Below are 24,675 nucleotides of genomic sequence, written 5' to 3' on the forward strand. Positions count from 1 at the left end.
CTGTGCAGTTGTTATTAAAATCAAAGCATAATTTTTAACAATAGCGCGTAATTAAATTTTATTCGAGTGATTGGGAAAGATCGACGACTGCGCAAAACTTGCAAATCGGCTCCTTAATACGTGGCTTGCAACATCTGTTCATTTCAATTCTATAACCATCGACCGAATAACGTTACCGTCTCAACTTTTTCAACTGATTGACGTCAATCCGTACACACGTTAATTGTAATGCAACGCTCACTCATCGTTACACTGTATTTATATGTCCGCAATGATAATTAAATTTTTACAAGTGAGATAGCTACAAATATATATATGTATGTATAATAAATGTACGTATGTATAGAAAGCTCGAAAATCGACGTGGACTCTCGACATTTCACGTCGACTCCGCGTCCGAAACCGTTGGTCACCTACTGATCCGTCCGGCGGAACATCAAACATTTTTAATCGCGAGCTTTTGCCAAATCATGCAAGCTACAAGCACGAGTAGTACGCGAAAAATATATTTTGATCCAACGAACCAGCCAAAAACTCAAAGAGGTTCAGCCCTACACGCTCATCAAGCACAATCTAAAGAATTTTTATGCGTATTCGTGAGAAGAAAATAAAACGAGTATCTCGCGATAAAGGGCAAGTTGTGCTTTACAACCCATTACTGTTGCGATAATTCATCTACATACCATGAACTGTAGTAACTTTGTTTTTTTGTTTTATCAAGTCATATGAATTTCATTTTTTTTCTTTTTTAATTAATTTGGTGAATTGGAAGTGAATTGGATTTTCCTCTTTACACTTTCAGTGTTTCCCTTAATACATTCGTACAAGTAAATCGGAAAAATGTTATAGGTTCCAGCAAGTACAACGTGAATAAATATATTTCTTGAAAATAAAATATACCACACTTGTTGAAATTTCACATTGCCAAATTAAAAAATAAATGTATTATTTTTCACATCAACGAATATCGCAGTTGTATCGATGAAAGGATTTTCACTCAAAAAAAACATAAAACTGATTATTTAACTTTTCAATAAATTTTAATCTTTTATTAAAATAAAACGATATTCTTTCCGAAGCCAACGGTTTTCTTCAAATTCGTAAAGACGTTTTTTAGTTATTTTATCGTGCTGCGCATACTCGCAGGCGATTTCACTATGATAAACTAAAATATCACTCTACAACAACGTGTGCAACAAAAAAACTTTAAAAATCTTTGGAATACGCAGTAAAAGTTGTTCTAAAGTTGGTTTTTATCTTTTTCTTTCGTCATCTAAAGAATTACGTGCCGCTATACTTGATGCAATCTTTTAATTAATTTTTTTGCTATTAGGTACTTTCACTGATTTTCGAAAGCTCTATAATATACGCTATATTTTTTTTTAATTTTATTATTATTTTTTTTTTTTGAACAACAAGCGGATTCAAGAAAGATTGAAATTTCTCTTTATAAACTCTTTACGAGACGTCGGGTTCGTGTATACGTAAAGACATATTTGCTTTCGCTTGATTTCCGTTCAAAGTTACTTTTTAAGTTTTGCATTGTCGGCACAAAATTACTATACAAGTAGGTGGCTTTATTGGAATTGAAAAAATGTTTAATTACAACGATCTCGTGAAATTCGACGATCGCACTTTTCTTGCCTGAGAGCGAAAATGTTTGTTAAGACACCATTTTTTCGTGCACCTCTCACAAAGACTCTTACAAAAATCTTACAAAAAACATGTCAGTGCAGTAAATTGTTTAATTTTCAACATACCGGCATCCATTATATTTTTATCATATTTTCTTTGTTACACTCACTCTTGGCGACAAACAAATAAAACCAAAAAAAACACAAAGCTAAGATAAAAAGGTGGTCTAGTGAAAACAGACTAATCTTAACAACTCAAGTTTCACGCGAATCGATACAATCGTAACTAAAAAATATACCTATCGTGTAACCGAAATAAAATTACAAAGTCATATGACGAATGAATTACACCCTCAAGGAGGGATTAAATCTTTAGTAACCTTCAAAGACTTGGAAATATATATATGTACAAACATACATTACACATGCACCATTCACTTGATTCAAGAGACTCTGTAGCTTTCTCCGTTACACTTATTTAAATTTGCAGGAATTCTCATTTGCGTATCTATATTTGTAAGTATTTATATAAAGTTGTTATACATTAAACAAAACTAATTATTCTTAAAATGTATATTTACTTGGCTTGTGACTTAGCATTGAATTAATTATTTAAAAATATAACGAGGAATAAGTTTAAAAAACTTGTTGATAAATATTATTTGTTTGTTCATTTTTTTTTTGTTTGTTTGTTTGTTTACTTTTTTAGAAAAAGATTTTGTGGAATTGGACGCGAAGAAAAAATGGAATACGAAAACTTCAAAGCCTCTTACGCGTAGAATAATCAATTAATGTACCCATTATAGTATTTGAAGACATCGTTAATATGAAATTCGTCGAAAGATGATCGATTTACGTACAAGAAGTGGTGCAAAAGGTTTTCTTTTAATCAGTGAATTAATCAACATCTTGAACTTTTTACATCTATACACTCGTCACTGTCCGCGTTACACTTTGAGCCCGGAGCGAGACCGCAGCTTCAGACAATGGTAATCAAGACTCGGCATTCAAATCTACAACTATTTTTTTCATTTCGCTACGTTGAATAATCCATTCAGATTTAATCGTCAAATGTTACTTCATGGGAAAACTACCGATTAGTTTTATTTTTAAAGAAGATCGCGAGCCGAGCATCGAATGTTCGAAGGATTCCAATGCCGAGACTTGATCGCTGAAAGACGTACATAGATAGACAATTATTGTTTCAAATATTAGCGACGACCTGCGATTGGCCGTCGCCGTTTTTTATGTCCACACGCACACACTTACTAATTGTAATTGTTTTTTTAGACATTCTAGCATACAATAATTTTGTTCCTATACATCTTGTTAAGTTTTATCGATTTTTTTTTTTTTTGTTTTTTTTTTTTCTTCAAAACGCAGCACAAACTCTGCACAAAAAATATCGCTTTGATCATTGTTTTGTTCAAATATTAGATTCTTTGGTTATCGTACAATTATTAATTGTAATTAATACGGCAAAATTGCACAATCGGTCACAACGAGTAGCTTCGTAAAAGTGATTGATGGTAATAATAACAATGACGGTGGGTAAAAAAAAAAAAAAAATTACGAAAATGACTTGGCTCGAGCTTGAGCACTCTCGTGCAGTGGAAGAGTAGTACGCGCTCGCAAAACAATTCGTGTCTCGAGTATGGTACAAATTAACTAAAAAAAAACGCATTACTTGTCCCACCTTTTCCAACCTTTTTCTCTCTAAATCGTAGACCGTGTAGGTCTTGCACAAATGTTATCTCCGCCTCGGTGATTTTCTTACAGTATTTACAGTACCACGCGATGCGTCATACAATTTTTGTATATGTATACACGATGCGTCGTCTTCTCCTGTTTCTCATCTTCGACTTTACACCACAAGGTATCTCTGTATTTTTATGTCATATATGTATACGTATATAATTATATTTAAATGTATAGTCTATGTTATATATAACTGGATCTTCTCACATTCTCACATGTACGTATATGCATTTATATTATTATATACTATATACACGAAAGTGAATTGTGACATTGGTATTCTGTAGACTATAATTATTTTTTTATATTAAAATTTATAAACGTAGCAGACTCGTGTATACACTTTGGCTCATTATTTTATCGTAATCGCGATTTTTTGTTTCTTTACTTGTTTGACTTTTCTCGAAAGAGTATAGGACTAAAATTACGAGAAAATCTTAATATTTATAATTTCGTTCGTTATTCCATAGTCCCGTTACTTGCGCACAGTTACCCTCGTTTTCTGTTCACATTTCTGACAGTTTGCACCTCCTTTGGACACCAAAGTGGCTTACAGCATTGTATCATCTCGTCCGACGCCCCACAATCATCATCAATAATCAAAGGGTGAATTTTCTCTCTCTCGTTTTTTTCAAAGTTGTAAGTTTATGTTCGCCGTTTTGGCCGATAATCACTTGAAACTAGGTTGCTACGGAGGAAATATTATTTACGCTTCATGGGGCCCGCGAGGACACAGTTCAAAAATATAAAAGCCCCGGGGCTTGCGTGTACATATGCGTGTATAGTTTTTTCTTTCCAAATCGACTGTATTCTTGCGTGTATTTTAAATAACTAGTTTGTTCCTTTTCAATCCGATTAATCCGCTCACGTGTGTGTGTGATTGTAGGGGGAAAAAAAAACCATTGTGCTATGCTGCTGTCGTTTTCATTTTTCGGCTGATGATGTAACTCAACGGGATGATTTTATACACTCGTGCCGCAAATGAAAAAAAAAAAAAAAAAAAAAAATTTATAGCAGACTGAATGAGAGAGACAACTTTGCAAATATGAAAGATATTTATAATAAGGTCGGGAGGGGGTGGGGGGTGGGTTGGCACTGAGTCACTCGCGCGAGCTTATTCGTGATCGTGGAAAGGGGACGAAAGGGGGTGTAGTAAGTACATCGGGTGACAAAAATCAGGATGAGGATGGATCCAACGTCTCTTTCTCTCGGTGTGTCAGTGTGACGGGGCGAGTGTACAACATGAGTACATGTAAGTACTATATTCGATAATTATAATGATAATAATACGCTGTGTGTGCTAGAGGGCGGTGGTGCGCAGGTGGGGACAGCGCAGTAGCGACAGGCCCCGGGGCCCCAGCTCCTAGATAGCGGCGAGAGTCCGCGAGTCCTGCTGCTGCTGTTGCTGCTGGCGACGTCGCGCGCTCCCGTAATCCCCGCTCCCGGCGCTGGCTGGGTAAGCGTCCTCTTCGTCCCGCTCGGCGTAGTGCTCGGCACGGTCGGAGCGCTCCAGGCGCGAGCGCCTCGAGCCCCCGTGGTGTCCGTAAGGGCCGCCGCCTCCGCCTCCTACGGTCACACAGACACACGTGTACATCGGTTGTGCAGGGTTGAACCGAGTTACTTTTTTTTTTTTTATGCTTTTGTTTTCTGTGTCGTTGAAAATCGATTGGTCCCTGGATCGATCGGTTTTCACGACCAGCGCACACGAGCTTTCAGTCTCGTATACTCGGGTGCGGCTCGGGTATATTGTAGACTGAAGTGAGTTTTAAACAATAATTCTGTACGAGAGCGTCGTCAGATGGAATTTTACGGATAATTCAGCCGATTTCATCGGTCGACGCTGTCGGTAAAATCAAAAAGTAAATCACATGCGTTAGGCAAGTCAGAACTTAATGCCGTGTTTTTTAAGCCAAAGAAAAAATATTAGCCATATAGAGTTATGTGGTTAATTTTTACATTAACAAACGATAAATGTATGCGTTAAAAATCGTGTGTACTACAAATACGTAGGCACTCTCACACCGTGCAAGTATGTACTCAGCTAGTAAAATAACAATGAAAAAAGGCACAAGCATTTTTTTTTTTGCGTCATTGGACCAAAGAAACAAAGAAAAGAAAGAAAAGAAAGTAGAGGCGCTTGTTGGGGAGTAAAAAAGAATAAAAAAAGTTCGAGATCGGTATTTCGACGTTGCGACTTGTTAATAATTTTTCTATTCTATGTGAGGTCTAGATCTATGTGAGGAGATGTCGGGCCACGTGTCATGTATAGGGTCGGCTGCATCGACAAATTCAAAATCCATATAAAACTCACGGCAATTGAACAAATGTAACACAATCACCAAAACAACGACGTGTACGCTCAAGAAGCGCCATTTAGTCGTAGGAAGGGTAAAATCACAGATCACTTTTTTTTGCGACCGAGGATAAGAAAAAAAAAAATCTTTTTCACTTTTTTTCATGAAACTAAATATTAGGACTACGGTTGTGGGTACATAGGACCAAAAAAGTGAGATTTTTACAAAAACTGCACCTAGTGCACAAGATGTTTTTTGGGTCACCTTCCACACAACAGTTCCAATTAAACTTGACCATTGATTTTTCAACCCCAGTGTTTAGCATCCCAAAAACCACCTAGCACGTGTCGTGACGATACAATTATTGATCTAACTTCTTTTTTCGGTTCTATGAATGATTATTATTATTATTATTGTCGTTTTAACTATTACATTTCAGCTAGTTTAAAAATCTTCGGAGCAGGTACAGGGAAAGGGACTAATATGTTAAGACTAATATGTTTTTGTCCTATGTATTATATTGCAAAAGGGGGGGAGGGCCCATGCAAGAGACAAAACGCTTTTTCTATGTATAATCGTTGTTCCTATTACTCGTACTTACGAACACGCGCACGTGACCGGGTCTAGCCAATCGTCTTAAAAATCCTAATAAGAAACCTGAAAACTCTACATCTACCCATTAGTTGTTTCCGTCTTCGGTCTCGTGGGCCGCTTGGGCCAAGCGAAAAGTTGACGGGACAGAAAGAAAATCTTGAAGCACTGGTGGAAGACAGTATCAATCAAGTACACATTGGTCCGCAAAAATCGTCTCCGTTGTCATTGGCATACGAGAGGGAGAAGAGTAGAGCCAAGAGTAGCGGGAAAATCTCAATCGTGTCGAGTTATACTTGGGATGCTCAAAAGTCGGGCTCCTGACTCACAGTGACCCTGCCCTCTTTTCTGATGATCCCCGTGGCAGCCAGTGGCTCCGTGGCTTTTTATTTCACGACAACAAAAGAAATCACACAGATAATTGGACCTCATCTCCCCACAGCCCGCTTATCATATAAATTGGCTTTGCCGTTTGTTTTGATTTGTTTTGTTTGCCTATACTCGTTCCAACTCTTGATCCGCTTATATTTGTCTTGGAAAAAACTTTCGTGTGTACAAGCACATTATACCGCCGAATCAATTGAATTTTTTCTCTTTCATTTCATTGGATTGTCTCGAGAAAAGATTATCATTTGTCGCAACGTACGCGTCTCTTACTATTATATACGTCTTGCATCGCAGAAATAAATATACACTAAAATAAATAAAAGTACGGATATAAAGTATACGAAATTAAATCGAAAAAGTTTATAGACACACATATAGATTAAGATTGTGCTCAAAGCAGTATATAGAGTTTCTTTCGTATTGAGACAAAAAAAAAAAAAAAATATAAATATGTATATCATAGGCACATAATGAAAATATAACATAAAAATGATCAACGACAACATGTATATACATGGATGCACATAATTGGCTTGTAAAAGCAAAAAAAAAAAAAAAAAAAAAGGTAAAGTAAAAAATAAAAGACATTGATATAATGATGTATACGTACGTACATGAAGAGAAAACGGAAGAAAAAAAAGACGTAATGTTGATGAGCGTGAATCGAGTAAAGTGAAAAAAAAAAAAAAAAGGTACATGTGAATATGAGTATTGTCGGAACTAACGGAATAAGCGAAGGTAGATACAAGAAGCGCGGCTTTCTCACTGCGGCGAGTACAAATGCGCTGATCCATACATTGTCGCTGAAAAGAAATACGTAAGGTATATATATTTATATACATTATATGAGCTAATAATGGTTCATCCTATGTATAGCCATGAAAAAATGATTTGAGACGCGTCGCCTCGAGCATTCTCATTTGCACGGACCCTCTTCTTCTCCGTGTTCTCGTTCTTCGTCTTGATTTTGACGCGCGTTTATGAAACGTCGAGCGAATAATAACTATATGTATATACATATACTAATGACAATGTCGCAGTACTGATTTGTATTACTATGAGGTGAGCGGTGAAAATGGCCGAATGATCGAGGCTATCATGCTGGTTTCGTTCGCTGCTGCTTTTGCCGCTAATGAGACACAATTACAAATCAGCTGCAGTGGCGATCGAAGCCGAGAGAGCAATAAAGTATATATATATATATATATAGGCACATGGCAAAAGTTGAAAGATGAGGCGCAAGTACGATGTGCAGTACGTATGCCTAATGGACACCAAGTCATGCAACATTTACGTGCAAATTCGTACATTATGATTATATATGATTTATTGTAAAATGTATTGAGCCGAGTATATAATTGTTATACATAGGTATACACATAAAATCGAAAGAGAAAAGTAGTATTCGTCTGTGCAAAAGAGAGAAAGTATATAAGTAGAGGAAAAAAAAAAAAAAAAATGATAAAAAAATAAAAGAGAGACGGTCTGTTTAACGTTACAAAAATAGAGATAATAAGAGAAAAGAACGACCGATGGATAGATAGATAGATAATCAATAGCGTGCGAGAAAAAACAGGAGTACATGACTTGACAAGGTTGTTACCTCTAGGCTCGTGGCCGTAGTAAATCTCCCGATCGCGGTTGGCTGCACATGAGAGAGGACAAAAAAAAAGACACACGATGGTGATGAGTATGCGAGCGATGAGAGGTGGCCATCGGATGTATCGTACAGAAGGAAGGACGTGGGAGTTTCATGATTCACCATCGTCGTTGACATAGCATTGAAAATCATTGTTTGAGAACAAGTTGTTACCATGGGGTGTACGCGTTGGTTGATTTACCTGAGGTGACGCGCGGTGGCATTCCATCGCCAACAGGTGCGTCGGGGGCGGATGGCATGGGCCGGGGGACCGCGGGACTGGTCGGTGGATGGGTGGCCCGCCAGTAAGCCTCGAGGTACTCGTTCACGTGTTCGCAAGCCTCGTCGAGTTGGTTCTCGTCCAACACGACGTCGAACATCTCCGACGGGCACTGCGACAGTTTCTCCGCCGCGACCATTTGGACGTTCAAGTGGCGGGCCTGGGACTTACCCCGTGACTTTATCAGCCTGTGCAGGACTTTGGGCGAGGAGATCTTCAGGTACACGATTATCGGGGCCAGGCTCGTCTTGGCCAACTGCGACGGGTGGTTTATCGTGTCGCAGTCCAGAACGACCAGCTGAGATGATTACAATGGATTTAATTGGTAATTATTATTATTATTTTTTTTCTACAGTGAACCGTAGCTCACCTGAAGCGTCCTGGCGAGCTCGAAGATCCTCTCGATCTCGGCCTGCACCTCGGCCAAGCAGCTACTCCTACTCGTCGAGCGCTCCATAATTGCCCGTCTGGTCGGATTGTTCAGCAGTGACCTCTTGGCCAGGGATATATCCGCCATCACCCTCGTTATTATGATTCTAAAATTTACGTCACGTTGGACAAATAAACGTCGTTCGCCTTATTTTAAGTGTATGTATACATTGTGGGCAATGTTTCCCTCACCTGCCCTCGAATCTATGTTTCAAAAAATCAAAAAGCGCCTTCTGCATCATGTCAGTAACTTCGTAACCTTTTAAGGATGGTCCCACTAACACGACGGGCCTCATCGAAGGGACCACGTCGTAGGGTGTCGCCGTCTCCTGCAATGGTTTTTTTTTTTTTTTCATCGTCAATAAATGGTCGCACTCGATTTTTGATAAATAAAAGAAAGAAACAATAAAAAAATCAGGTGGCTGCGGTTGGGCCGCAGTTCTTCTCACTTACGTAAGACTTCAGGGCATGCGAGAGCACGGTAGTGTGGTCGATTGATTGAAAACAAAGATTGAAAACCAGTTAGTGGCTTCGTCAGTTAATTTTTATGGGGATATATTTCACGGCAAAATTACGGAAATCCAATGCGCTACGGGAAACGAAGGATAGTCCCTCGGCATCGGTAAAATGAAAAATGGCCCCCTCCGACGAACTTCCTTCGAAGCTGCGCGACTTACTGGAACGATCTAATGCTCTCTACAACCAGCTTTTACCCTCGATTCTACTCATTGGGAGATAAAAGCAGTTGGATTTCTGTGGTTTTTACAGCATTGCATAAGGGTTTACGAGGGAACGGCACGTTAAAAAGCTTGTACGAAGTACACCACAAATTGGCAAAAAGGGAACGATCGGCGATACACTATCGAGGCCTACAACCACCAGCTGTAGCGTGACCTGCGGGATTATTATTCTACGGCGCAAAGGGAAAGATATAGGCGTTGCGAGTTGTTGGGAAGGTGGAAAAAAAAAAAGAAAAAATACGTCAAAAAGAGATATGAAAAAAGTTGATCGAGAGTGTTTACCGGCTTCTTGAAAAAGTTCTTCCGCTTCTCCTTGGCTGGAGGAGTCGTGAGCGTCGTTCTGCCCGTGCGGATGTTGCCCACGCTGTCGTTGTCATCGCCTGGCAAAAGACCAAACGTTTCCGTAATATTTTATCTCTCCCTCTCTCCTCGCAATGTATAATCGTGCGGCTCGTGGTTACTATTTGTTGCTTGCAAAAACTATACGTGGATACACAAGCTACAAGTGCGATAAGCAAAGCTCTGGTCTTGCGCGTTGGTGTGGTTTTTTGTGCTCTCTGGTACAGCTGGTCATGGTCTTTCGGAACCAAAAGCGCACAAAAAACCGGCGGATGGTACTTGCATGCGTGCTTTGGTATGGTTGATCAGCGCACAGCTAGGCTATACTGTACGACTATTTTCTATACGGCTACTTGATCGTTTTTGTGATGTTTGAGAGAGAAAAAAAAAAAAAATTGCTTTTGCTTTGATAACTATTGCGTATTTTTTGATGCGTGATGAAAGTGACGTTTTTCATGATATCATTGAATTTTAACGTGAACATAAGTACGATTCGTAACGTTTACAATATTATTAATCAATCGTTTTGCTCTGTATCTCACGAAAATGTTAATTGTTGGGAGAAAGTTGTTTAATTAGATTAACGTGATAAATATACGAACAAACAAATAAAACATTTGTGCATAAATCTACTGATAAAAAAAAAAAACTTTCAAATCGAGAACTTGTTAGAAAAGAGAAGTCTTATTTCTATTTTGCAATAGTTATGTATAGAGTAAAATGAGAATTCAAACTTTTCATCAGGCGAATTTTTAACCATGTACACCAAGATAAAAGATACGTATTGTAGCAGTTAGGAAAAAAAGCAAAAATTAAAAATAAAGTTCCATCACAACTATCAAGCATCAGTTATCTATCCAGGAATGTATTAATCAACTGCTCTTTGCTTCTGTAACCATTCGGTGGCCCATGACTTCTTGAAAAACGTATGTGATAAAAATAAGCTTGAACGAAATTTTTAAAAAAAGTTGAAAAAGCCAATATTTGTAAACATTACGGCTCTCGACTGCAGCAGAAATAGTAATAATAATAATGAAAAAAAACTATAGTAACAATGAATTAAAGACACAATTTGCTGCGATATGTGTGAGTGTGAGATCATGACTTCGTAAATGTGGTATAATGTATCCGCATCAGCTCTACATGAATTGTAGTGTTGAAAATTTATTAGAGCAAATTGCACGCCATCGATCGTAACTAATCGATCGACGATTATTAAAATTACTACCTCGAGGGTCTTCGAGGGTTCGAGGTTGAGTTTACTTCACAGAGAGCAAGTAGACGGGGAACAAAAACAAGTAAGTACCATATTTCATATTAGTAATATTAATAGTTATAATAATTGTAATATGTATATACTGCAGTAGTTTATAGTTGTTAGGTTTATCGTTTTGTATCTACTATATACACATTACATGTTTTGAGAAAACAATCAATTAAGTACACAGAGAGATAAGAAAGAGCAGGTATGTATATAGACCTTTATCGATCCCTTGCTCGTTCTTCGCATTGTATGGACTTGTAAAAGTTAGTCGCGAAAACATTTAAGCAAATAAACGAATAAGTAACCCGTGTAAAATTTTATGTTTTTTACGTCTAAAATTGTGGTCGTTCCAAAAAGTTGATGCAACACTTTTTTGGTTGATTTTTAAATTTTAACGACAGATTATTTTTCAGTACATCTGAAAACTGAGCTTAATTCGATTTATCACTCAACAAGTCACATTAGAAAACTGAGTAATTAAATTCTTTATGAAAAAAGCTCCAAACAACAAAAGTGACACTTTCACTCGAATCTCAATAGAAAAATGTAAATAATCGAAGAAAAAACGCTTGTGTAAATTTGCAGCTTTTTTAGAAAGAGCATGATAAATATTTAAAAAAAAGTCGACTGAGGAGAAAATTAAGTCAGCTCCTAAATGTGAACTGTTGAGTTTGAGGTCGGGAACAAAAATAAACGGCACTTTACTGAATTTTGCCAGATTTGGTAAATTTAAACAGACCATCCTCGGGATACAAACTGATTACATACGTACAAATGGTACTTTGAACCATGAAATATTTATAACGTTATTTTCAAGCGAGCAAAAAGCGTGTCACATTGGCTTTTCGGGAGACCACAATAATTTGTCTCTCTCATAACAAGATGTTTCAAAAGCCGTAAAAAAGACTAAATCTCAGTCATATATTTTTTCGTTATTTTTGACCACGTACCCGATGTTATTTCTTTATGTGAAATCTCTAATATTATTCTTTCGATTTGGCATCATTTTCAAGTAAGCCAACACACAACACACGTGTCTCAATCCAAAGCTCAGCTTATGTTGTACAATATATAATTATGTGTGACATACTTTGTCCAAAGAGCAAATATGGAAAAAAAAAAAAAAAAAAACAACAATGCCCATAACAACACATCAAAGTATATAGGTATTATACGTGTGATGGCGCATGCATTCGGTGTACGGCACAACAGCAGAGGGAACGAAAAAAAAAAAAAAAAAAAAAAAAAAAAAACAGTACATCATGTACATATAGCCGAATGCTGTGCGGCACACACGGTGCACCAGTCCATCCACACAAGCGCATAATATATATTTACAATACGCTACGACAAGCCCATACACAGACCGACCGACCGACGTGACGGATATACAAAATCGTAAAATCATCATCACCACCATCATCATCATCACTGTGTATAAAATTATAATTTATCATCTGCATAGGTATGTATGTATACACACTGTAAAACAACAAACGTATGACAGACGATAGACGCGAACGTATACACAGAGATGTATGGATGGATGGTTGTATGTATAGGGATGTAGGGGACGCAGACCACTCTGGGCTACCTGGTGTGGGCGGTGTGGAACCTCGTGAGGGCATACCGCTCTCACCAAGGTTCCCCGAAGACCCTCCGCGTGCGCTCGAATAGAGGCCCTTGGTACCGCGTGCGGCGCTCGCCTGGGCCCTCAGGGCCTCCAGCTTTATCGGCGACGGGATGAAGCCGACCTCGCATCCCTCCTTCACCAGCCTCCCGATCCACCAGTTGTTGTCGTACTTTTCCTGCGTTAATCAGCCGCGATGTCGTTGGTGGGGCAGCGAGCGAAAACACACGAAACGTCAACGCTTACAAAAACCCCCGCTCTATCACGCGATTATGTGTATACACGTGGTATACACGTTGTAAATTCACGCCGAGACTCGTCGTTACCTTGATGTGGAGAAAGTCCCTGACTTCGAAGCTGATGGCTGACCCGTGGACCGGCGAGTCGTCGTCGATGGATCCGTCGTAGCTGACATTCGTTCGCACCGCAAACGCCACCGGCTTCGTCTGCAAAACAATTTATCGTAGGGAATCGATACGGATCGGTTACACTCCTCCGAGCTGTGGACGATGACGCGGGGAAAATCCTAGCTGTTTTTCACTCGCGTTTCATTGGAGCGGCGGGTAAATTTGAAAAATGATACTGGGCGGAAAAAAAAGGGGGAGGGCGCAAAAATCGTCCGAACGGCGCCTACGGGTCGTGGAGACTCGATGGCGGAAAGGACACGTGTATAACGTATAGCGAGCACGGACAAACAGAATGGATCGTTTGGGGGGGAGGGAAAAAGAGAAAAACAACAAGTTACCCTGGCCTTGTCGAGCTGGTTGAGGGCCTGCTTCTCCTTCTCGCGGCGCAAGCTCTCCTTCTCTTCGTCCAGCGAGAGATCCGAGCTCGGCTGTGAATAGTTCGAGTCGGCCGAGCCCTGCAACAACAATACCATCACATGTTTTACTCTTACGATGTTCTTTCTTTTTTACTTCGACCATAAATGCAGGACAATACGATGAAGAAAAAAAAAAAATGTGTGAACCACACGTGCATCGAAAGTTCACGCGGGAGAGTTGTATTTCTAATGTATAGGTGTTTGTTGGTTGTATGCTAATCAATCACGAGCCTTGGGGACCACCACGCGCGAGCGAAACAAGCGTAAACCATCGATCGGATGACTTGTTGGAAAATTTCTTTCGCCCCTCATTGTAACATTGGTCGTGTATCATCTCGCGTAGGCCGGTGAGATGAGTTCTAGTAACATGGTAACATTGCCCTTCTTTTTTTTTATTTTTTTTACTTCTCGACATGGAGCCCTATGAGATGGTATGCTTTGTAAGGAAAAAAAAACAAAAAAAAAAAAAAAAAAAAACGAAAAATATAGACGAGCGGTATAGGTGGTGAGATGATTATTTTCGCAAACAAAAAGAAAAAGAGCTTTACAGCGTATACGGCGTACGGGTATACTCGTTGAGGGAGGGGAAAAAAATAAAAATAAAAATAAAAATAAAAAAGAGAAAAAGGAAAGAAAGTTTCGAAGGTTCTCGAGAGAGAAAGGTCGATCGGAGGGAAATAAAGACAACACACACGGCGAGAATAGCAATAAGGACAATGACAACGTGGAGACACTGGCGAATATATAAAACTGAAAGGCTCAAAGGGCGTGCCTGCGTGTTGAGTGTCATCGCGCTCCAGCGAGCCCTCCCCCGACCCTCCCAAGGGACAGAGTTGGATAAAAAACAACAAAGGTCTGCGTAGAAAAAAAAAAAAAAAAAAAAAAAAACCATCAGCTCTCTCCTCGTATACACAATATTCTTTGCGGATCGCGTCTCGAGTTAATTCAAAGAGCAACGTGTACACATAGTGCAAATACTCTATCCGCGCGTGCTGTACACACGCAGAGCCCGTAACGAGCGGGAAGGGCAATCAGGCGCCGTCTCTCGTTTATATTTACACGCTGCTCCGTTTAGTTTGTGTATAGTTGTTGCCTCGTATCTCCGCGAAAGAATGATGGCCTTGCCACGACGTATAGCACGCATCCATGTCCAATACGGCGCGCCAGCTCTCGCGTACAAATACTTCATAGACGCTCCCCTCACTAAAAGCTGTTACTTACGTGGAAAAAAAAAAAATAATAATAATAATAAAAAATAAACAAATCACCTTTGACCTACACCTACAACCAGCGAATTGATAAAAAATTATCTATTTTTGTTTCCATCTGAGTTACCAACAATAGTTGCCTCTCGTCGCGCTCGACGGAACACAGCTTCTGGAGTACAAGCCTTGTAATGATTAAAAAGCGATGAACCTTTTACTCCAAATTACTGGCACGTACACACACACACAAACACGTGTATTAAAGTGTAACGAGCAAAGTCACTCCCGAGAGCTAGTAGTGGCACTCGATTGCGATCAGACACGTAAGTAGTGTTGTATATATATATACCTAGGCGGTTAGGCCGGATCGAGCTCGGATAAATTATAAAACGCTATCGACATCAACGCAAACGGGTCACGATTTTCCGTTTAACCACGTACAAGAGCTCACGTTCATTTTCGTCGATTGGTGCTTTCGAAAAATTAAAAAAAAAAAAAAAAAAAAAAAAAAAAGAAGAAACCAATTACACTGGGGATGTAACATTTTTGTATATATTATACGCCACTGTTATGTACCTGAGTGAACAGCTTATTGTAGCCCGAATTGTGCTGGTTGTATCCGATCATTTCCAAAGATAGTCAACTCTACCTCCTCCTCCTCCACCTCCACTGTCGATTATTTTTTTTTTTTCCCCCCCAAATTCACCGACCTACCACAGCCGTGATTTCTTCTTCACTATATAACACTACATGGACACGAGGAGGCACTTGGCACCATCCAAGAAGCTTTTTCCGCTTTCGCCTGCAAGCCATCCGGCTCCGGGTGGTGTGTAACCAAGTAGGCACGCAGGTATGTATAGATGGAGGATATTTATCACGCTGCCGCCAATGTATACGGAACAACACCCGGCGTGTGCATCCGTGGGCGGCCCGCCTAATGCACTCTCGTTACCTGGACTGGCTCACCTGTCGATCATATTACCGTCCTTTCTGTCCCTCCCCCCCCCCCGTGCTTTAAGGCCTAAGGCTATCCTATCCTTCCATCGCACAACACAACGGCCGGACTACAACCGTAAGACGGTGATGCTCGGTGCGGCCAAAGCGAGTGAAAAAGTGGGTCACGGCAGGCGCGCGCGCCTTCCTCGTTGGCGTCTTTGGTTTAGCTGGCGCACGCCGGTGCAGCATACCGGGCCGCGCGGCTCCTCCTCGGGGAGGACGAGCTTGGGCGACAGATTGCCAGGTTTTCGCCTCGGTGACGCCGGGTGGGTTGCCGAGGCAGCGCTGGCTCGTTTTGTAGGTCGGCCGTCGACGCATCCGGCCGAGCGAATCGAGCACGACTGGAGCCACGACGAGGGGGAGACGAGCGTGTTTACGTGTGTATATACGCGGGCGTGGGTGTGCGTATAAGCTCGCGCCGGCGCTCGACTCGCCGGAGCTTCGCGCCCGAGGCCGATGACTCCCTCTCGTCGCCGATGGAGTTGGTGTACATAGGCTAGAGGGAGAGAGCCAAGTGGCGCCACGGCAAAGACACCACCAGTATACAGGAGCAGCAGTAACCCCTGCCTCCGCTGGTGTACGGTTATCGATCTGGAAAAGCCCCTCCGCGAAGCAGCAGGCCACTGCACCCCGTGTATACCTACACGTACACCCGAGGAGGAGAGCAAATATTATATATGATATGTTGCGTGTGTAGCAACATCATTTCGCATATACCCCCTATACAGTATATATACACGTGCAAGTTTGTCCGTTTCGGTTTTTTTGGAATCGAGTGACTCTTTTGTTGACTAAAACGAATCGTGCGCGCACCGTGTATATGGCTAAGGAATACAGATATACACAGGACTCAAGATTTATGGTGCATCGGTGGAGCGTGAACCTGCTGGGGGAAAGATTAATTGTAAGCGATGGGACCATTAACGAGCTGACGAACTCCATGGAAAAAATTACCCTATCAATATGTAATTTATACATGATATATATTTTAATGAACTTCAGGAGGCAATTTATCTCTTTGGCAGATAAGAATCGTTTATCATTGTACATGGATAACGAGACTTAATATCTTGTCGTATCAAAAGTAGGTATATGTTGTTCTTGAGTAAAAAAAAAAAAACCCATTTTACTATAAAATACAATTAAAACATATTACAGGTATGTGTATAATCGATGATGAAAAAAAAAAAACACACAAGGAGAGTAATATAAGAGGGATGGACGTTGTAGTCAAGTTCGCCGGTGCAGTAGTTATTATAGAGGGCACATGGCACATATATGTACGCAAACACGGTATGCGGGTCGGCGAGTCTAAGTTGAATGAAACGCGAGGGTGGACGGAAGGGCGGGAGAGGGTGAAGGAAAAAAGGGGGTGGCGGGCGAGCGGATCCTCCGATGGTCTATATCGGGCACTCAAGCGGAGATGCCCGACGATCCTGCCTGATGCGATATCGTATACGTTATTATATAGTCCTACGATTCATGTATGCTTATTTTCGTATTATGTATTGATTTCAATCATTATCTCGTTTTTTTTTTTTTTGCCTTACTTCTACCTTTGCGTGAATAATCCATGGCCATTCCGTGGATGTTCCCTTACAAATTGGATGAACACATGGATCATCCATATTAGTTGACTTTACAAAAGTTGTACTCTTGAGCAAGTTTCTACATTCCCTTGTCATTTTCTTTAAATATGCTAGTGTGCGCGTACATGCGAAATCACTGGGAAAAAGAGAGTATGACGTAACACAATACAACAATACGAGATCTGTAAATGAGTAAGACGATCTGGCGACATGCAGTGTAACTCTATTTAATCTGTAAGGTCGGGAGTTGTGAATTTCATTCCTGGCCTCAAAATTGACGGAAATAGAAAATCAGGTGTACACTAAATGATACGTATTTCCTCGATGGGGTGATTAAAAGACCCGGGTTGACCTTGTGGATTATCAGATGTATTTGAAACTATCGATTTTCAAGCACAAGGAGAGATGAAGTGCACTTAAGGGACTAGCGGGAGCCGTGTACGTGACGCTTTAATGTTGCATGAAATTGGAACTTTCTTTCACGGCCAAAATCGTCAAACCTTAAGAGTATAGGTATACCTATACTTGGTTAGTTTTGTGAAATGTTTTTTTTTTTTTTTTGAGCTTAAAAATTAACCAGCGGTTCTTTATAGGTGAAGATCGTGAGCTTATTTGGAATATACGTTTTAAGCAACTTTACAACTAGTCATCAACAATTATCGAGTATAACTACTTATCGGTGAAAGGGGAAACTGAAGTGAAACTCTAGAGGCTATAAGAACCTTTTTTTTTTTTTTTAATTTTCAGCTTACGCTAAAACCGAATACAAAATGCTTACTCCTATTTTATTTTGAACAAAAGAATCGAATCACAGAAAATTTTGTAACTTTTATGAATTTACTTCGACTTTCGTTTGCACCTAGCAAGAATGTTATGTGTCATCATTGCACGCAGTCGATTGTAAAAACAACATAGCCTAGATAGCGCGCCATGATTAAAGGAACAACCAAGAATTCCAATCTAGCACCATCCTTCTACAAATACGTGAATCAGGGATAAAAAAAAGTTCTTAAAAGTTAGCTTTTTACCCCACCGATTCATCAGGTGAATATACTTCCATAGGTGCATTGGACCACCAAAAAGTATCCGCAGTTCGATCATATTAAGTGACTTTGAGTCAATCAAAATGAAAGCGTTATATCGACCGCGTGCATCGAGTAAAGTCAATAAGTTATTATTTTTTTCCGCCACTCGTAGTTATTTTTGGAAAGAAGGGCCAGGAGTTGGGGGTAAAAAAAGAAATCAATTTTCACCTCAATCACGGCACTCATGAAATTACCTTCCTCTTGCCGAAGGGCTTGTAGTGATCGCGCCTAACGGGGCGTCGCAGGTGCGCCATGTCTCCGATATATATGCTCAAACACAGGCTACTGTATCGCGCCCAAAAACGCCCCGCTCCTCCCGAGCCTCAATCGTCGTCAGCTGTCTCGGCTCTGACGACGGCTGCAGCGGCCATGAACATCCTCTCCTCGCGTAGGCTGCCACATGTGGGTGTCTCGATCTCGACGAGGTCCACAAGCACTCGGGGACCACCGCTTGCACGTGACGAGCTCGCTCGCGGCTTGTCCCGTCACTCGCTCGACGATGCCGAGCTTTTCACTCCACCGCACACGAGTGGCATTTGGTGATTTTTTGAAAACCTACAACATCGCCCCATGCGTCACTCTTTACACTGTCGATTTCTCAACGATGCGGGCGATGAGGCCCCGAGGCTGTACTGACTTGCTACTCGCGCACGACGAGCCTCGCTGCTGGTGTTGCTCAGCTCGGCGTCTGGCGAAGAGGTTTTGGAACGCACCTCGGCCTCCCCGGGCTATAAATAAGCCTCGGCCAGATCTCTGCCAACTAAGTAGTCGTGGTCGACGCGCCCCGTCGCAGCCGCTACGAGATATGCAGGCGGATGACGATGATCGCTTGCGCGTGTATAACAGGTATCACAATGCGTTAGAGTGGTGTGTGCATATTAGCGAGAAATTTTGGCCGGAAACGCGTGAGGCCACGCGAGAGTTGCGGATCGGAGCTGCTCGTTGTTGTACCCTTTTCTCTCTCTCTCTCTCTCTCTCTCTTTGCTTATTGCTCCTTTGGTTTGTCACGTCGAGACTTTGTTGTCGGCATCGAGTGCTCGGGGGTGCTTTTACATCGATGACCGTGTATCGAGTGTTGCCCTTTTTGGATTTTGTCAACTTTCGTCATACCGAGTAACAAATACTTGAGATTGACTTTTTTAATTGCGGAATTTTTAGGATTTCTTTGTAAAATAATCAGTGTGAGACGTTTTTGGGCACGACTGTTTCACTAAAGTGACTTGTTCAAGTTTGTTTCTTTTGTCTGGCAGATAACGAGAGAGAATAATTGGTGTAAAATATAACTAGTAGGTGCACGATAGGCTTTTTGAGTAAAATCAACCTTTTTTTTTTTTTGTAAATACTGCGATAATTTGCGATGATTTTCTTTGACTGAATCTCACAATTTGTAAATAGCCCCGATGAAAAATAAATAAATACAACAATCTAAACATTTTTTTACGTTAAGTAAAGTTAAGAGCGTCAGTGATTAGTTAACTTGGTTTGGTTGGTAGAACATAGGACTCTGAACTTGATGCGATTCGGTTCAAGACAAAAAGTGGCAATACACACATGCTCCTGTACCGCATATCAGCGATCTCTGTCTCAAAATGACTAAAATAAACTAAAAAGCTATTAAAAAACTTCTGTTAATGAATCGTTGGTAACAACAACATTTTTTGTAAAGTATCTTGGAAGAGTCACTGTTTCGTTTTGTCAAAAAAATTCTGCAAATATAATCTTTAAAAAACTTTCTTTTTTAGATTTAATCTTTTTTTTTTTTTTTTTTTTCAAATTCTGTAGTGTCAATTAGAGCAACCGTGAGGGTTTAAGCAAAAAAATCATCTTGAACTACTTTCAAGTCCTTTTTTAAATCGAGAATCGGAAAAAGCTTTTTTGTAGCTGTAGACGTTGATTTATTTTTTATATTTCTTACTGTTGGTTACCCTTTCTTTGGATGTCAAATTTTTACGTCTAAAAGACATTTTCAGCAAGTGCATTAAAATTTTCTAGTATATCCTTGCAACATTTCACTATCAAATCGTATAATGGTAAGATGGTTCAAGTGCAACATCCGTAACTTATACATGTAAGTTATCGATGTCTACCTTTCCTCTATTACTCCTCGAGCCAATGGCATATGTTTAAAATCGATAAATAATTTTCAACACTTTTTGGCAAATAAATTTTGCTCACTTCGAAATTAACAAACGGCGAAGTGGCAAGTGAAATATTTCAAGCTTTGGCTTGTTTAACTTCTAGTTTCGAATTAAACATTTATTTAGTTTTACACTTTATGTAGGTATCGTTAAAATACATTGCGAGACTCATCTTATTTTTTTTTATAATAATGATTTACCAAATCAGCAGCAAAATTTGTATTTATAGTAATAGTTTGTTTTCTTAATCAATTAAAAATCTGTAAAGAATAAAATATTTATAAGATATGGATAATGAATACCTATGGCAGGAAACGAAAAACAGTCATCAAGCCATTCATATGTCGGTCAATGAAAGTACCGGGTAGGTTTCTACTATATCGATCAACGTTCACTACAACATTTTACGTGTCTTTCGGCGACTCTTTGAAAAGTTCTACCAGATGGCCTTAGTGTGTACTAAAGTAAAAAAAAAATGTATATTACAAGTAAAATTCACCATTTCATTTAAAATATCATACTTCCATCATGTAAAATGGTAATTTTTATTGTATGAATAACAAATATCATTCGCAACACGAAAACGATCATTTAACGAGATGAGATTCTTTAAATTTACATTTTCTTATAAAAATTAAATTATTGAAAAAATTGATCGACACAGTAAGCTACCAACAAAGCCAATAAAAATCTCGAATGTTCTCGTGGAGTATTTAAATGGATATAGCTGCCGTGAAGCCACGCGTTTAATGCGCAAGTAAAAGGGTTTCAACCAATTGTACGTTACACTTAGGTACATCTATAAAAAAAAAAAAAAAAAAATAGGCACTTCACCAGGCCGACGACGATTGCTCAAGCGGCCTAAGGAGAGATAAAAATGTTGTTTTTTTTCCAGCCCAAGATTTCCCGTCTATTTTTCGAAAGGGAAGCCGGACGAGGATTTATCACAATCGCGGAAAGACGAGCAACGGGAAAAGAGCCGCGTAGGTATTTGGAGTGACGCGCTTTGGCTTAAAAGCCCCTCGATACGCGCATATAGGTATACATAACATACATCGAGGAGGTAGCCCGAACACGTAAGTATAGCAGAGCGACAAGAGTAAAGTAAACACCATGCACGCGAGCAAGAAAGTGGAGAGATGAAGCGTATAATTTATTCGAGCTGCACCAAAATTACCGAGCTAAGAGAGATGTTTTACGAGACGGCAGATGCATGAAGGGGGTGGAAAGGAAGGAAGGATGGGGAGGGGGGGGAGGGTAAAGACAAGCAACGCTCGGCGCGTGCCTTTTTTAATCAACGAGCTTATACTATACTGGCCCTTTTATTTTCGGCGGCGCATTCACGTAACAACACCCACCCACCCCCGCACGTATAGGTATACTTTTCGTTCCCCAATAACAAATGTACATGATACCCGATGGTCCATCGGCACGCGCTTCCTTGTGTACCCCAATATATACATATATATATATATAGCTCGAACACGTCACAATATCAGTCTCAGTTTCAATGCTCTCGCGTGGTGTCCTTCCTCGTCGTCGTCATAATAACATCGTCCCCTCGGCTCATCTTCGGCGCTCAAAGCCGCACCTGTTTCGCGCTCCTCTCGGCGCTTGCATCACACACACACACTCATTGTACGCCGTGCTGGTGGTGGTGTATATATATATACCTGAGCATCTCGGCCACGCTCTCCGGAAATGTAGGTCGGTCTGTCACCCTGTACTCCCCTTCCGAGCGCCCGTGCTTTCTCGCTCTCTCTTTCTCCGTGCAACGCTTCGGCGCCCCGGCAAATATAGATTATCTCATTCGGGCGTGCGCTACGTCCAACCCAAGAGAGAGAGAGAGGGGGTCTCTGTGTTGTACCTCTATTAGCTGCCGTACACCGTCGAGCTTTTCTTCTCGTTTTTCCGCCTCCTCGCCTCCAATCTATCCGCCCACTGTTGTACTCTCCTCTCTCGGGTGCACAGTTTACGGGCGCACACACACACAAACACACATGTATATACATGAACTATCGGGCTGGCGGGTGAATTTCGGAGCCTGCACTCTGGCTCAATTAATTTTAATCTTCCTCCCTTCCCTCGTTCTTGCAGTCTGCGTGGCGAATAAAGTGCGCAATTGAATTCCCAAAAAGAGAGCCCTTCCCTTCATCTTTCGCTATTGCTGCTCAAGTATGTACGCTTCTCTCGGACGGATTACAGGGTGTCCATATGTATAGGTATTACTGTCCAACTGATGTGTATCCTATATTCAAGAGTATGAGACTCGTAGCCCCGTCTGATTATGGAAGAGGGTGTAGATTTTGGTGGTTGATGTGCATAAGTAAGGAATGTATATGTGTGTATACCTTTAATGGCACACAATATCTATTACGGTGGAATCGGCGGAAAACGAGCCAGAAGAGGCAAAAATGGCTCGTTGCGTGCAACCATGATCATAATATACACCAATCATATATTATACACGAGTGTATAATACACCGCGCTCAGAGCACGACAGATGGCAAGCACTTGAGGGGTACAGTCGCCATCGTCTTTGGCGTATGTATTATTTCTTCGAATGGCTCGATCATCGAGTGTGAATCCCATGTGCGGTCGCTTCTCTCTATATCCGTGTGTATACGTCTCTTGTGCAAGTCACAGCAGAGTGTGGCAAACGTGCGTTTACAGAGACGGATATTGTTAGAAGAAGGATAATATATATGTTATTATATATGGCGTACGGAATGAGATGAAAATGAAAAAAAAAAAAAAGGACCATCAGCAGGAGCAAAGCATGTGTGCAGTCACTACTGTGCATCCATATAGGCGGAACGCGTATATACATACATAAGTATATAGTATGGTATTTCGAGTGCTAATTGCACCGCGCGCCGAGCTACGTGAGCCACATACCTATGCGTATGGTATCTGTTGGCTTTTCTTCCACCCCCGTCCCTTTTATCTCTGTACTTCGCGTCTTTCGCAAATGTTCGCTTCTATATGCATATATATATACCTACTCTTGTGTTTCCCCGATGAAAAAAACAAAAAAAACAAACCAACAGTACAATAGAGGCCCGGACTCGGCTTTGTTCACGGCTTTTCATTCGTTCCAGCGCACATACACACAGAGAAAGAGAGAGAGAGAGAGAGAGAGAGAGAGAGAGAGAGAGAGAGAGGAAAGTAAAAGGGCACGATCTCCTCATTGTTCTCCGCGTCCACCTATTTGTCGCGGGGTGGAAATAATACGGAGGCTCGACTCTTTTCTCTCGTCAAGAGCGTTTTCGACGCTTCATCTCGCCACCACCACTATTACGTATACGTACATACACACTCTCGAATCAAGTGATGTCGCAAAAGTTTGACGGTAATAATTCTATTTCGCGTAAAAAGTGAGCAAAAAACACAAAAAAAAAAAAAAAAAAGGCGCCAAGGACACACTCTGAGTCGAAGGGGGGAAAAAACCCAGCTGGCACCGCATAGCAATGATTTCGGCGCATATATATAGCCGTCGCCGACGAGTGCAGGCTGTGGTGGTAGCGTGTGCGACGTGTTTAAATTGCGCGACAAAAAATAAATAGTGACTGTCTACATAAGAGCTCGGGTAATTCCAAAGACACAGCTGCAGGTATATATGTGTGCACACGCGAAACGCTGCTCATATACGGTATATAATATAATATACACATGTAGGGTTTGGAATTAAAGTTATCGGAGATCCGGGAATTCATCGATACGATTGATGGTACATCGTGAAAATTGGCCCGTCGATGAACTGTAATGTATATAAAATCTATATAAGTGGATCGGGTGTAATCACCGGGTTATACGCATTAATATCGTTGTTTTGGAATAAGTGACTTGGCGAA

At 40.7% G+C, this 24,675-nt stretch overlaps 1 protein-coding gene across 4 annotated transcripts in view; it reads right to left on the reverse strand.

The window, feature by feature from the left end:
• Positions 1-2,825: 2,825 nt before the first annotated feature.
• Ca-beta (Calcium channel protein beta subunit) overlaps positions 2,826-24,675 on the reverse strand; it is a 75,363-nt gene continuing 53,513 nt past the window's right edge. Inside the window, exons 4-13 of one of the 4 annotated variants that reach the window (XM_089590247.1) lie at positions 13,731-13,847; positions 13,312-13,431; positions 12,950-13,163; positions 10,035-10,132; positions 9,466-9,471; positions 9,205-9,341; positions 8,954-9,119; positions 8,506-8,881; positions 8,268-8,309; positions 2,826-4,955 (exon numbers count right to left, since the gene is read on the reverse strand). In XM_089590247.1, the coding sequence (XP_089446373.1) occupies positions 4,756-4,955; positions 8,268-8,309; positions 8,506-8,881; positions 8,954-9,119; positions 9,205-9,341; positions 9,466-9,471; positions 10,035-10,132; positions 12,950-13,163; positions 13,312-13,431; positions 13,731-13,847 (1,476 nt within the window). In that variant the 3' untranslated portion in view covers positions 2,826-4,755. Of the gene's footprint in view, positions 4,959-6,112; positions 6,660-8,267; positions 8,310-8,505; positions 8,882-8,953; positions 9,120-9,204; positions 9,342-9,465; positions 9,472-10,034; positions 10,133-12,949; positions 13,164-13,311; positions 13,432-13,730; positions 13,848-24,675 lie in introns of those variants that run through there. The other 3 variants (XR_016292901.1, XR_016292900.1, XM_089590248.1) reach the window with 3 other exon arrangements.

The sequence above is a fragment of the Copidosoma floridanum genome, unplaced genomic scaffold (genome assembly GCF_036245765.1).
Source record: "Copidosoma floridanum isolate Cflo_tuat_1 unplaced genomic scaffold, Cflo_Japanese_pri ptg000012l, whole genome shotgun sequence".
Classification (NCBI taxonomy): Eukaryota; Metazoa; Arthropoda; class Insecta; order Hymenoptera; family Encyrtidae; genus Copidosoma; species Copidosoma floridanum.